This window comes from Bos mutus, chromosome 15 (assembly GCF_027580195.1).
Source record: "Bos mutus isolate GX-2022 chromosome 15, NWIPB_WYAK_1.1, whole genome shotgun sequence".
Lineage (NCBI taxonomy): Eukaryota > Metazoa > Chordata > Mammalia > Artiodactyla > Bovidae > Bos > Bos mutus.
In genome coordinates, this window is record NC_091631.1 from 31,859,843 (window position 1) to 31,872,827 (window position 12,985).

At 41.3% G+C, this 12,985-nt stretch overlaps 1 protein-coding gene and 1 pseudogene across 1 annotated transcript; one reads left to right on the forward strand and one right to left on the reverse strand.

Moving 5' to 3' along the window:
- Positions 1 to 5,001: 5,001 nt before the first annotated feature.
- OR52R1 (olfactory receptor family 52 subfamily R member 1) lies at positions 5,002 to 5,961 on the reverse strand. Its single transcript, XM_005910870.2, has one exon. It carries the CDS (start codon positions 5,959 to 5,961, stop codon positions 5,002 to 5,004), a length of 960 nt encoding a protein of 319 aa, XP_005910932.2.
- A 2,659-nt stretch (positions 5,962 to 8,620) lies between these two features.
- On the forward strand, positions 8,621 to 8,926 carry LOC138990948 (cytochrome c-like; annotated as a pseudogene).
- Positions 8,927 to 12,985: the final 4,059 nt, after the last annotated feature.

Consider the following 12,985-nt stretch of genomic DNA (forward strand, 5'->3'; position numbering starts at 1 on the left):
CTCCTGCATTGCAGGCAGATTCTTTACCATCTGAGCCACCAGGGAAGCCTGTGAGAACACAGAGGAGTAGTTTTTAGGATGAGCTATGAACTATTGATCTCTATAACCACAGCACCAAGTGCAGCACTGACATATAAGTGATAAAGAAATGCTTGTTGAATATGAAATGCCATCATACCAATAACCCTGTGTCTGGCTCCACACAGAGTAGACAATACTGATGAAGATTCAGCTTTCGAAATTACTCTAGAATGGAATTCTGAGAGCTTGGTTTGGCTCTTAGCAATGTTTAAAAACCTGGAGAAGCTGACTTTCTGGGGCTGCATTTGTTAAGGTCTGTCTGGTCTCTCTCGGTCACTTGTGTCATGTTAGAGATGTGTGTTACTTGAGAGAAGAGAGGGGCAGTGATGACTCTGCCTGTCTTACAAAGGGGAAATTGAATTCCTCAATCACAGTACTCATTTGATACTTTTTACAAATTGGCTACAGAAAGCTTGAATTTAGTTACAAATTTGAACCCATTGGCTCTTGTATGATGAAAGCAATCATCTATTTTCATCAATTCAGAACAGCTAAGGATACTTCTAATCAGGATGGACTTAGGAGATCATGCAGTGTTAGAGAATTTGCCAGCCAATGCAGGAGACACAGGAGTTGTGGGTTCAATTCCTGGATTGGAAACATCCCCTGAGGATGAAATGGCAGTTTACTCCAGTATTCTTGCCTGGAGAATCCCATGGACAGAGAAGCCTGGCAGACTACAGTCCACGGGGTCACAAAGAGTCAGACACAACTGAGTGCAGGAGAGAGCTGCATAGCTCAAGTACTAACTTTTTATACTGGAGCTGGAATTGTAGGTATTCAGGATGTTTATTTTGAGTCTCTCTTACTATTTAAATGCTCTGATGGACAGTTTCTCTTGTTCCCCACTCTATTCCCATCCTCTTACAGAATGTTTGGTGCAGACAATTGTTCAATAAATCATTTCTTGAACAGAAATTTTAAAATGTTTCAAATATTTTACATTTGTTAATTAAAAAGAAGAGAATGAGGGAAATTGTTATTTATATAATGAACTTATCTCATTTGACCAACAGAAATCTTTAAAAATTCCATGGGGATAAATGAAAGGGGCCTTTAGGACTGAGATCCAGTTTTGGAAGGAAGAGGGGATAACATACATGGAAATGCCATCTTGTGGTTCATAGTGAAATTGTTAGGACAAAGGTATCACACAGGCAAAAATTCATTCATTCACTCAGTGAGGTTTTGTGTGTGTGTGTGTGTGTGTGTGAGTGTGTGAGCTAGTTTTGGGTAGAATAGTCAGCAATTATTTTATGCTTTCATGAATTTATATTCAAGTCAGAGGAATAAATAACAAGTAAGTATTTTAAATAATTACACTTTGGGCTAAGATACATAGAAAATAAAATGTGTTGAAAGAAAATAATAAGGGGAAGAATCTAGTTAAGATACACAGGTTAAAAAATAATTCACTGATCAGGTGGTATTAGTTGAACTACAGAGTGATGAGAAGTAGAAAGTTCTAGAAGCAAACCATGTGGAAACTGGTATGATTAAAAGCAAAGCCTTAAGAGCAGTAAGAAGTGGATATGTTTGGAAGTAAAAGACTAGAATGGTAGAAGGTGAAGCAAGAGAGAAAGATGTAGAAAAAATTTATACTCCTGAGAAAGAATAGGAAATGAATCATTCATTAATGCAACAGTATGAATGAATCTGAAAAGCTTTATACTGAGTGGGACACCAAACTAAAGTTTTAGTGAGAGGAAAAAAATAACTAAACTCAAGTTTTAGTGAGAGAAAGAACTCAGATCAGAATTTACCTGCTTGGGAAGAGGGGAGTGTTTAACTAAAAGACACAGCAAAAATCTTTATGAAGTGATGGGGATTTTCTATATCCTAATTGGGCAGGTCACCACACAGACATTTACATGTGTCAGAACTCATTAAACTATGTATTAAGATATTCCCATTTTACTGTCTCAAGTTATATAGCCAAAAATGATTTTTAAAAGAAAAAGGAAGAGACTCACAACTATTAACTGATTTCCTGATAGAGGGATCAAAATTCTAGGCAACTCTAAAATTTGGGAATTTTTACAATGGTCCTTCAGAACACCCAGGCTACCCTGGTGGCTCAGGACGGATGGGGAACACATGTATGCCTGTGGCGGATTCATTTTGATATTTGGCAAAACTAATACAATTATGCATCTGCCTGCAATGATTTCGGGGATGACCTAAAATTTGGGAATTTTTACGATTCCTGGGTGGGGAAGATTCCCTGGAGAAGGAAATGGCAATCTACTTCAGCACTCTTGTCTGGAAAATCCCACGGACGAAGGAGCCTGATAGGTTACAGTCCATGGGGTTGCAAAGAGTCGGACACGACTGAACGACTTCGCTTTTACTTTCAGAATACCTATTTATTTCTGGAGGCACTTTTAGGCTCCAATAGCTGTTTTCTTTTCGAAAAGCAAACATACTCCTTTAAACACCTTCATCTGATGTTGATTTTTTTTTTTTTAACATTGGCTTTAGAAACATGAGCGCCTGAATTTTCGAATCTTCTTCACCACTGATTGTGACAAGAAAGAGATGAGTAAGAATACAAATATAAATGTGATACATGCTTATATTACCTTGACTGTGGTGATGGTATCATGGATGTATGCATATGCCCAAATTCATCAAAATGTAAGCATTAAATATGTGATTAAATAAATGAAATTAATCAAATAAAATTAAATTTTATTAAAATGAAAATTGGAAAATGTAAGTGTTCATTCCAATCCCTAAGAAAGGCAATGCCAAAGGATGTTCAAACTACCTCACAATTGCACTCATCTTACTGCTGCTGCTGCTGCTGCTAAGTCGCTTCAGTCATGTCCAACTCTGTGCGACCCCATAGATGGCAGCCCACCAGGTTCCCCCATCCCTGGGATTCTCCAGGCAAGAACACTGGAGTGGGTTGCCATTTCCTTCTCCAATGCATGAAAGTGAAAAGTGAAAGTGAAGTCGCTCAGTCGTGTCCAACTCTTAGCGACCCCATGGACTGCAGCCTTCCAGGCTCCTCCATCCATGGGATTTTCCAGGCAAGAGTACTGAAGTGGGTGCCATTGCCTTCTCCAGCACTCATCTTACATGCTAGCAAAGTAATGCTCAAAATTCTCCAAGCCAGGCTTCAACAGTATGTGAACTGTGAACTTCCAGATGTTCAAGCTGGATTTAGAAAAGGCAGAGAAATCAGAGATCAAATTGCCAACATCTGTTGGATCATTGAAAAAGCAAGAGAGTTCCAGAAAAACATCTACTTCTGCTTCATCAACTACACCAAAACATTTGACTGACTGTGACTGTGTGGATCACAACAAACTGTGGAAAATTCTTAGAGAGATGGGAATATCAGACCACCTGACCTGCCTTCTAAGAAATCTGTATGCAGGTCAAGAAGCAACAATTAGAACTGGACATGGAACAACAGACTGGTTCCAAATTGGGTAAGGAGTACATCAAGGCTGTATACTGTCACCCTGCTTATTTAACTTATATGCAGAGTGAAAGAAAGTGAAAGTGAAGTCGTTTGTCCTGTCCGACTCTTTGTGACCCCATGGACTGTAGCCTACCAGGCTCCTCCCTCCATGGGATTCTCCAGGCAACAGTACTGGAGTGGGTTGCCATTTCCTTCTCAGGGGACCTTCTCAACCCAGGGATTGAACCCAGGTCTCCTGAATTCCAGGCAGACACTTTAACCTCTGAGCCTATATGCAGAGTACATCAAGCAAAATGCTAGGCTAGATGAAGCACAAGCTGGAATCAAGATTGCTGGGAGAACTATCAATAACTTCAGATATGCAGATGCCACCACCCTTATGGCAGAAAGCAAAGAAGATCTAAAGAGCCTCTTGATGAAAGTGAAAGAGGAGAGTGAAAAAGTTGGCTTAAAACTCAACATTCAGAAAACTAAGATCATAACACCCAGTCCCATCACTTCATGGGAAATAGATGGGGAAACAATGGAAAAGTGAGAGACTTTATTTTGGAGGGGCTCCAAAATCACTGCAGATGTTGACTGCAGCCATGAGATTAAAAGATTCTTACTCCTTGGAAGAAAAGCTATGACCAACCTAGACAGCATATTAAAAAGCAGAGACATTACTTTACCAACAAACGTCCATTTAGTCAAAGCTTATGGTTTTTCCAGTAGGCAGGTATGGATGTGAGAGTTGGACTATAAAGAAAGCTGAGTGCTGAATAATTGATGCTTTTGAACTGTGGTGTTGGAGAAGACTCTGGAGAGTCCCTTGGACAGCAAGGAGATCCAACCAGTCCATCTTAAAGGAAATCAGTCCTGAATCTTCATTAAAAGGACTGATGTTGAGGCTGAAGGTCCAATTCTTTGGCCACCTGATGTGAAAAACTGATTCATTGGAAAAGACCCTGATGCTAGGAAAGATTGAAGGCAGGAGAAGGGGAGACAGAGGATGAGATGGTTTGATGACATCACTGACTAGATGGACATGAGTTTGAGTAATCTCCGGGCATTGGTGATGGACAGGAAAGCCTGGTGTGCTGCAGTCCGTGGGGTCAAAAAGAGTTGGACACTGAGCAACTGAACTGAACTTAAATATGTACAACTATTTTTATGTTACATATACTTCAATACAGACTTCCCTGGTGGCTCAGATGGTAAAGAGTCTGCTTACAGTACAGGAGACCTGGGTTCAATCTCTGGATCAGGAAGATCCCCTGGAAAAGGAAATGGCAACCCACTCTAGTATTCTTGACTGGAGAATTCCATGGACAGAGGAGCCTGGCAGGCTACAGCCCATGGAGTTGCAAAGATGTGGACACGACTGAATGAGTTTAACTTCACTATAACTCAGTAAATTTGAAAAAAAAAATTGTGACATCCTGGCAAACGTTATGCATTTATATCATCAATGCCTTAACAGTAGGGACCTTGGGGTGGTAAAAACCCTATGCTTTGAGTTGGGAGTCTTTTCTAGAACATCCTTGAATAACCCTGTCCCTGATCTGTTTGGTTCTAATTCCATAGATGATGGGGTTGAACATGGGAGGTACCAGGAGATAGAGAATAGCAAACATGACATGTACTACTCGGGGCACATGATGTCCAAAGCGATGGGTGAGAAAAGTAAAGAGGGCTGGGATATAAAGAGCCAAGATGACACAGATATGGGAGGCACATGTGCCAAAAGCCTTGAGCCGGGCTTCACCTGAGGGTAACTGTAGCACTGTTCTTAGAGTCATTACATAGGATACACTGATGACAATAATGTCAAAGCCAACCACAGAGAAGGCTGCAAAAAGCCCATATGCACGATTAACTCTAGTGTCAGCACACACCAACTTCAGCACAGCCATGTGCTCACAGTATGACTGGGGGATTATCCGACTGGGGCAGAAGGGCATCCTGGACACCAAGAAGCAGAAAGGACTCACCCACAGCAGCCCTCTCATCATCACACCTGCCCCCAGTTTACCTACAACAGATGGGGTCAGGATACTAGAGTGATGCAGGGGGAAGCAGATAGCCACATAACGGTCCACGGCCATAGCCATGAGCAATCCGGACTCCACCGAAGAAAAGGCATGGATGAAGAACAACTGGATGAGGCAGGCATGGTATTCAATCTCATGATCGTGAAACCAGAATATGGCCAGCATTTTAGGTTGTGTGGAAGTGGAGAGGACCAGGTCAGTGGTAGCCAGCATGGCCAGAAAGAGGTACATGGGCTCATGCAAGGTGGGATCAGTTCGGATTACATGAAGGAGAGTGATATTGCCGACTAGAGCCACAACATACATGGCACAGAATGGAAAGGCAACCCCAAACTGGGAATTCTCCAATCCTGGGATCCCAAGCAGGATGAAGGACACAGGATGAGAAGAGCTATTCCGTGAAGTCAACATCATAGGATGGTTAATGTTTCTCCACTGGAAAGGTGATCTAGTCTCTGCAGGTGATAGCATTAAAGTAAATTATTATTATTATTTATAATCCTTTGGATGGAAGAACTGGGCTTAATGGTAAGCTACAATGAATTCAACTATTTTAATAAATAAAATTTTGCAATATAATACATTGCTAACTTTCATTTTATTTCATATTTATGTCCTTGAAAATAGGGTCAGAACATGCTTGTTCCAAGTACAATATTTTATAAATTTTGAAAGTAGAATCTGCTGAAGGAAAACTATCTTGGAAAATAATGTCATAGTAATTCTTTCCCTCTGTTCGATTTATAACCAACAACCAATTCACTTAACCTTTCTCATAGATCCCTCCATCACACTTGGGAAGCCCTGCCTCAGGGAAGCAGTTGATTCACTACACCACACCAATGAACCCATTCCTGGGGACCCAGGCTCTGTGGATGTGGGGAGCAGTGATCTGCCCTTGCCCTTCCTACTGGAAAAGGGCTCCTGCTTCTTCAAGGGGGACAAGTATGCAGGCGATGACTATGCAGAGGACCCCACCATCTCCCTGCTGTTAGGTTTTAGACTCCCAAAGCTAAGGACCCCAGCATCTCCTTAGGCCCCAGGAGGAAGGTTGGCCTGTACTTTCCCTCTGACCTCTCCCAGGACAGGGCTGGTCTCTGGGAGATGGAGCAAGCACACTAGCCAAGGGCACCAGGCTGGTTAGAGGTTGAGTCTGTGCCCTGTCTTTCTCTGGACTTCATACACACTTGGACTGACCAGTGTTGTGGGTATTCAGAGTCAATGTATTTGTATTTTACATGAGAATCTCCTTTTCTTCTTCTGCAGAAATATTCAGATATACACTCAGGCAGACATCCAGATGATACAGGCAGAGTTCTATAAAAAAAAAAAAAAAAACAAAAAAAACAGGCTCCATGCTGTAGCCTCCTACATCAGAATTCAAAGAACAGCAACAATACAACACTTGGGCCACTTTTTGGGGTAGGAAGTCAGTTTGGAAAACTCTTTGGCTTAAAGCCCCTAAGCAGTTTGTTTAGTGACACTGAGTTAGTTTTGACTCTAAAACAATTACTATGAGGATTTGACTCAAAGGTATCTGATTGACCAATTGTGTATGGTTTGTGTAAGGAATTTAGTGTATGGCTCTTCCTAGTTGTAGGATCATCAAACTTTTTCTGTAAAAGGTCAAATCATCAATATTGTAGGCTTTGTGGGCCATAAAATCTCTGTTACAACTAATCAGCTTAGCTGAGTAGCATGAAAGCAGTCATAGTTGATATATAACCTGTGAGTGTGGCTGTGCTCCAACAAAACTTTATGCACAAAACCATGATGCAAAGTGGAGCTGGTGCAGGCTGTAGTTTTCCAATTCCTGTCCTAAGTGTTAAATTTCATGAAGTCATCCCTGAGTCGTGCTCTATTCCTAGAACCTGTGCTTTGTGAAGAAAAGGACTTTAATCAATGCTGACTGAAGAAACTAACAAATAAAGGTCATTATTCAGTAGCAATGGAGTCATTAACCAATCAACCATTTCTTAAAATGTCCTGACAGAACACCCCTCTTGAACACCATGAGCATAAGACAGTTATGTCCATTTCTCATACTGTGGTTGCTCTGCTGGCCAGGGGAGGACTTTGTGAACATCATTCTCTACTAATATTTGCTAGCATTATATGGGGGTAATCTTACTGTTTCATCCCACATGTGAACACTACCTAACTCAGAGTAAGTGACACAAAAACTCACCTGGTTCTTACCCACCACACTCACACTATTTACTCTCAGTTGACCTATCCTTTGTTTGAAAGAATTAGCTCTTACCTCCTTCATAACAGAAGTATATAGACAAGAAGTATCTTTTCAAACTCCCTTTAACAAATCAACTCTGGGTATGGACAAATGTTTCATTCCAGATCCAGTAGTTAAAAAAAAAAGAAAAGAAAAGATTTCTGGAAGATCTAAAATAATTATGATCTTCTCTAGATTTTTAACATTATTAAAGAAGTGGAGCTCAGACCTTATCGTTCTCTAACTTGAAAACTTTACCATCCTTCATAGATAATAGCTATTGTTGTTTAGTTGCTAAGTCATGTACAACTTTTTTGGGACCCCATAGAATGTAACCTGCCAGGCTCCTCTGTCCATGGGATTTTCCAGGCAAGAATACTGGAATGGGTTACTATTTCCTTCTCCAGGAGATCTTACTGACTCAGGTATCAAACTCATATCTCTTGCACTGGCAGGTGGATTCTTTACCACTGAGCCAAAAGCAAAGCTCAGATAATAGCTATGGTCCATCCGAGTGTTCAGTTGTGTCCAACTCTTTCTGATTATATGGACTATGGCCCACCAGGTTCCTCTGTCCATGGAATTTTCCAGACAAGAATGCTGGAGTAGGGTGCCATTTCCTCCTCCAAGGAATCTTCCTGACCCAGGGATTGAACCCACATCTCTTGCATTGGCAGGCAGATTCTTTACCACTGAGCCACCTGGGAAGCCTGATAATAGTTATAGGTTTGCTCAAAACAAACACTCCTATCTATGATAGGGTGACAATAGAGAGACTTAGAAGGATGTTCTGCTTGTGAGCAGGAACCTCTTGGTCACATGAGGAGACAGAACAACTTAAATATGGGTGATGTTGAGAAGAACAAGATTTTTCTTCAGAAGTGTGCCCAGTGCCATACTGAGAAGGGAGGCAAACATAAGACTAGGCCAAATCTCCATGATCTGCTTGGATGAAGGACAATTCAGCCTGTTGCGTTTTCTTACACAGATGCCAACAAGAACAAAGGCATCACCTGGGGAGAGATGCTGATGGAGTACTTGGTGAATTCCAAGAAATACATCCCTGGAACAAAAATGATCTCTGCTGGCATTATGAAGGGAGAAAGGGAAAACAGGATAGCTCATCTGAAAAAAGATACTAATGAGTAAATCAGACAGGCTTGTGGCTGAATGAATATGATCAGATTTTCAAATTTTGATAGTAATTCTGGTTTAGCAAGTATTATCACTGTTTCCCCCTTCTAAAGAGATGATTGAACTTGATTGAAGAATGCTAAGCTTTTCAGGGAAATGATGAATGCTATCTCAAACCCTATGGGAGATTGACTTTGACTTTATATTCAGATTTCTATAATTGGCTATATTAATATAAATATTGAGAAGATCCCTTCACTGTCTCATAGAACAGAGTAAGCTTCACCTGATTTCAAGTTCTGCTCATTAGCCTGTCAAGGCAAGGGCTGAAGATACACTGACAATGTTCACTTTATCTTTTGTTTTTTAAATTGTGCCAATTTAAGGGCTTCCCAGGTGGCTCAGTTGGAGAAGACAATGGCACCCCACTCCAGTACTCTTGCCTGGAAAATCCCATGGACAGAGGAGCCTGGTAGGCTGCAGTCCATGGGGTCATGAAGAGTCGGACACAACTGAGCAACTTCACTTTCATGTATTGGAGAAGGAAATGGCAACCACTCCAGTGTTCTTGCCTGAGAATCCCAGGGATGGTGGTGCCTGGTGGGCTGCCACCTATGGGGTCACGCAGAGTCAGACATGACTGAAGTGACTTAGCAGCAGCAGCAACAAGTGGCTCAGTGGTAAAAATCCTCTGCCAATGCAGGAGATGCAGGAGACATGGGGTTCAATCCGTGGGTTGGGAAAATACTGTGGAATAGGAAATGGCAACCCACTCCAGTATTTTGCCTGAGAAATCCCATAGATAGAGGAGACAGGTGGGCTGCAGTCCATGGGGTCTCAAAGAGTCCAACATGCCTAAGCAACAGAGTGCACACACATGCCAATTTAATTAAAATTTTCTATGTAAAATTTTCCTTTTACTTAATGAAAGACATTTTAGTGTGGTTTATATTTAGCATCAAATAAAGAGCATTTAACACTACTGACATTTTATAGATGATCTTTAAGATCAGAAGCTTTTAAATTCACTGAGACAAAATATGTTACAAACTTTGCTTGTGAATTCTTTATAAGGTCTAATCTGACTGTTATAACTCGGGATTATCTTTCAAACAAGGACGCTGTTCAGTAACACAACTGTTGAACCACTGTATACATGTGATTGATAAAGGTGCTTTTGACTACTCATTAGAAGGGTTCAACTAGAAGTGATATATAATTACCCAAAATCTGTAAATTATCTAATCATAGCTTAGGTTTAAAAACAAAATCACAGATCACTAAAAAAGAAAGAAAATTTAGAAATACATACACATTATCTGGGCACTTAGGTTTTGTTTTATCCCCATCTGCCTGGCCTGACCTTCCCAAACAGTCATATATTCTCTTTGAGCTAGAGGCTCCCTCCTTCCCTTCTGTTTACTGCTTGTGTGTCACCCTCCACTTGTATGGACATAGTCACTGACACTGAAGGTCACCTGGAGAAGAATGCTTGGGCCATCGCACTCTTGCATTGGTCACTGGCGAAGATGCTGACTAAAAATGCAATTTATCAAAGTGAGTATTAACTGCTTTGATTAATTGTAGAAGGCATTCCTATTTTTTGTAGATATAACGCTATACGCTTTTGCACTTTATTATTTTTCTCACACACAGTTTGCATCTCTATTTACAATAAGAAAAATAGAGCTCAGGGTAGTTACATGATTTATCAAAGACTACACAATAATTCCGTGCCAAATGCATATCTCACAACCAATGATCTTGGTGGTTCACACCACTGCCTCTGTAGGTAGTGATTGATTGGAGAAACTACTCTGGTAGGATACAGCAGAGATTGTTGGCCTGTCATGAAAAAGTCAGATACAAAGGGAACCTGTGAAATTGTATGTGCTGTGCAGTGCTTAGTCGCTAAGTCGTGTCTGACTCTTTGCAACCCCATGGACTGTAGCCTGCCAGGCTCCTCTGTCCTTAGAGATTCTCCAGGCAAGAATACTGGAGTGGGTTGCCATGCCCTCCTCCAGGGGATCTTCCCAACCCAAGGATCAAACCCAGGTCTTCTGCATTGCAGGCAGATTTTTTGCCATCTGAGCCACCAGGTGAAATTGTATACAGTTGTCTACAATTCTGAATTACAGAAAGATCTGTATTTGAAACCAGAAATCCTGCTATATCATTGGATTGGTTGCCTTTAGAACAGGTTTCTGATCAATTGTCTGGCATCTCTGGGTATAAGCTGCATTCTCTAGGATGGCATCTTTACTGAGTTCTGCCCATGATCCTTAACAGATAACTCACCTGTTGCACAACTCATTTAGGGATGGTGACTCTTTTCTCAGCCAAGGTTCAGCTACTCATATACTGTAGCCACTTTGAAAAGCCAGTTTTTATCCTCTGATCCATCTATTTCCCAGACTCTCCAATGACCTTTTCACAGATCAAATTTCCCTCATAAGCGATGCCTCTCAGCTTCCTCATGTGATTCTATTGGCTCTGACTTCTCACTGTCAGATTTTGTTTCTTGGGTGAACACTGTAGGAAAAGAACCGACCTGTTACCCAAGTCTGAGGTGACAAATGGGAGCCCTTGAGAGACACTTCTCTTTCCTCTCTGCACTTTCTGCCCGTTCCTAATGAACCTGATACTTTCAATATCATTAACTTGGAAAAGTATCAGTTTAATCCATGTTGTTCAAACCTGAATGGATAGACTAAAATGAGTTGAGAACTTGCTAAGGAATAGCTTCAGAAAAATTTACACTCTGCTTTCCTACATTGGGGTATTTAAACTAAGACCAAGGACAATAAAGCTGGAGCGGTATGGGGTTCAGATCCAATCTCCTTCCTGGAGGGACTGTGTTTGGAGGAAGTCTTCCTACTTTTCTAGCGTGTCCCTGGAGGATGCAGAACAAGCAGCAAGTCTTCTTCCCATATCAGGCTGGAGATTAGCAGTCATGGTCTGTGGATCTGGAGCCCCCAGTGAGTTCAGCCATTCTGCACAGTGCACACCATGCCTCTAGCTCCTTTTAGCCTCTGTGAGTCCTGCTGCTCCCAGGGATGGACAGAGATGAATGGGGCTCTGGGCACTGAGATCTGCTTTGGTACTCATCAACTCCAATGTGACCAGAGTAGCTCTAAATGGCTTCTGGAAATCAGCTTTTAACAGAGACCACCTGCTAGAGCCTATTTAAAAACCTAGGAAAGTGTAGCCTTTTCCTTCCCCTAGACACTAATTCTCTGAACCCATCCTGGGTCCCACTGCCTCTTACCAACACTGGCTTCCTCTGAGACTGGAGACTAAAGCTGAAAGCATTAACCCCTAATTCTCCTTTCTCCCATGTACACACAAATCCAAAGACATGGGATTTGAATGCATATAAAAGAATGTGTGTTGAGATTACATGAGTGTAAATTTATCTGTATTACTGTAATTTACTGTTAGTCAGATTATGTATGGGCTTCCCAGATGGCATAGTGGTAAAGAAACTGCCTGGCATTGCAGAAGACACAAGAGACATGGGTTCAATCCCTGGGTTGAGTAGATCCCCTGGAATAGGAAATGGCAACCCACTCTAGTATTTTTCCTGTAAAATTCCATGTATGGAGGAGACTGGAGGGCCACAGTCCATAGGGTCACAAAGAGTCAGACATGACTGAGGACGTGTGCAGGCAGAGTATATATATATTTAGACCTGAAGGGATATTTTGTGCAATGTGAAAGTATGCTTATTCATTTTGTATGTTGATGTGTATATCTGAGAGAGAGAAATAAATACACGTGTAAAGGAGTGGAGTTGCTTACTAATTTATGTGTGTATAATTTTGTATGCAGCTATGAATAATCATTTGGAGAAAGTATCCATGTTTAGTGTGATAGTAGGGCTTTGTGAAGTCAAGGTAACTGACACCTGTGGATAAAAAATGTCCCCTGTCATATCAGTAAGCAAAAAATGCAGCCTGACATTAAGCCATGATGCCATCAGCCAGTGCAGTCCCCTATTCTCTCCACGTGCCGTGAGGGGAATTCAAGAGAGAGAAAAACCAAATATTGGTCCTAGATAGTTAAGATACATTG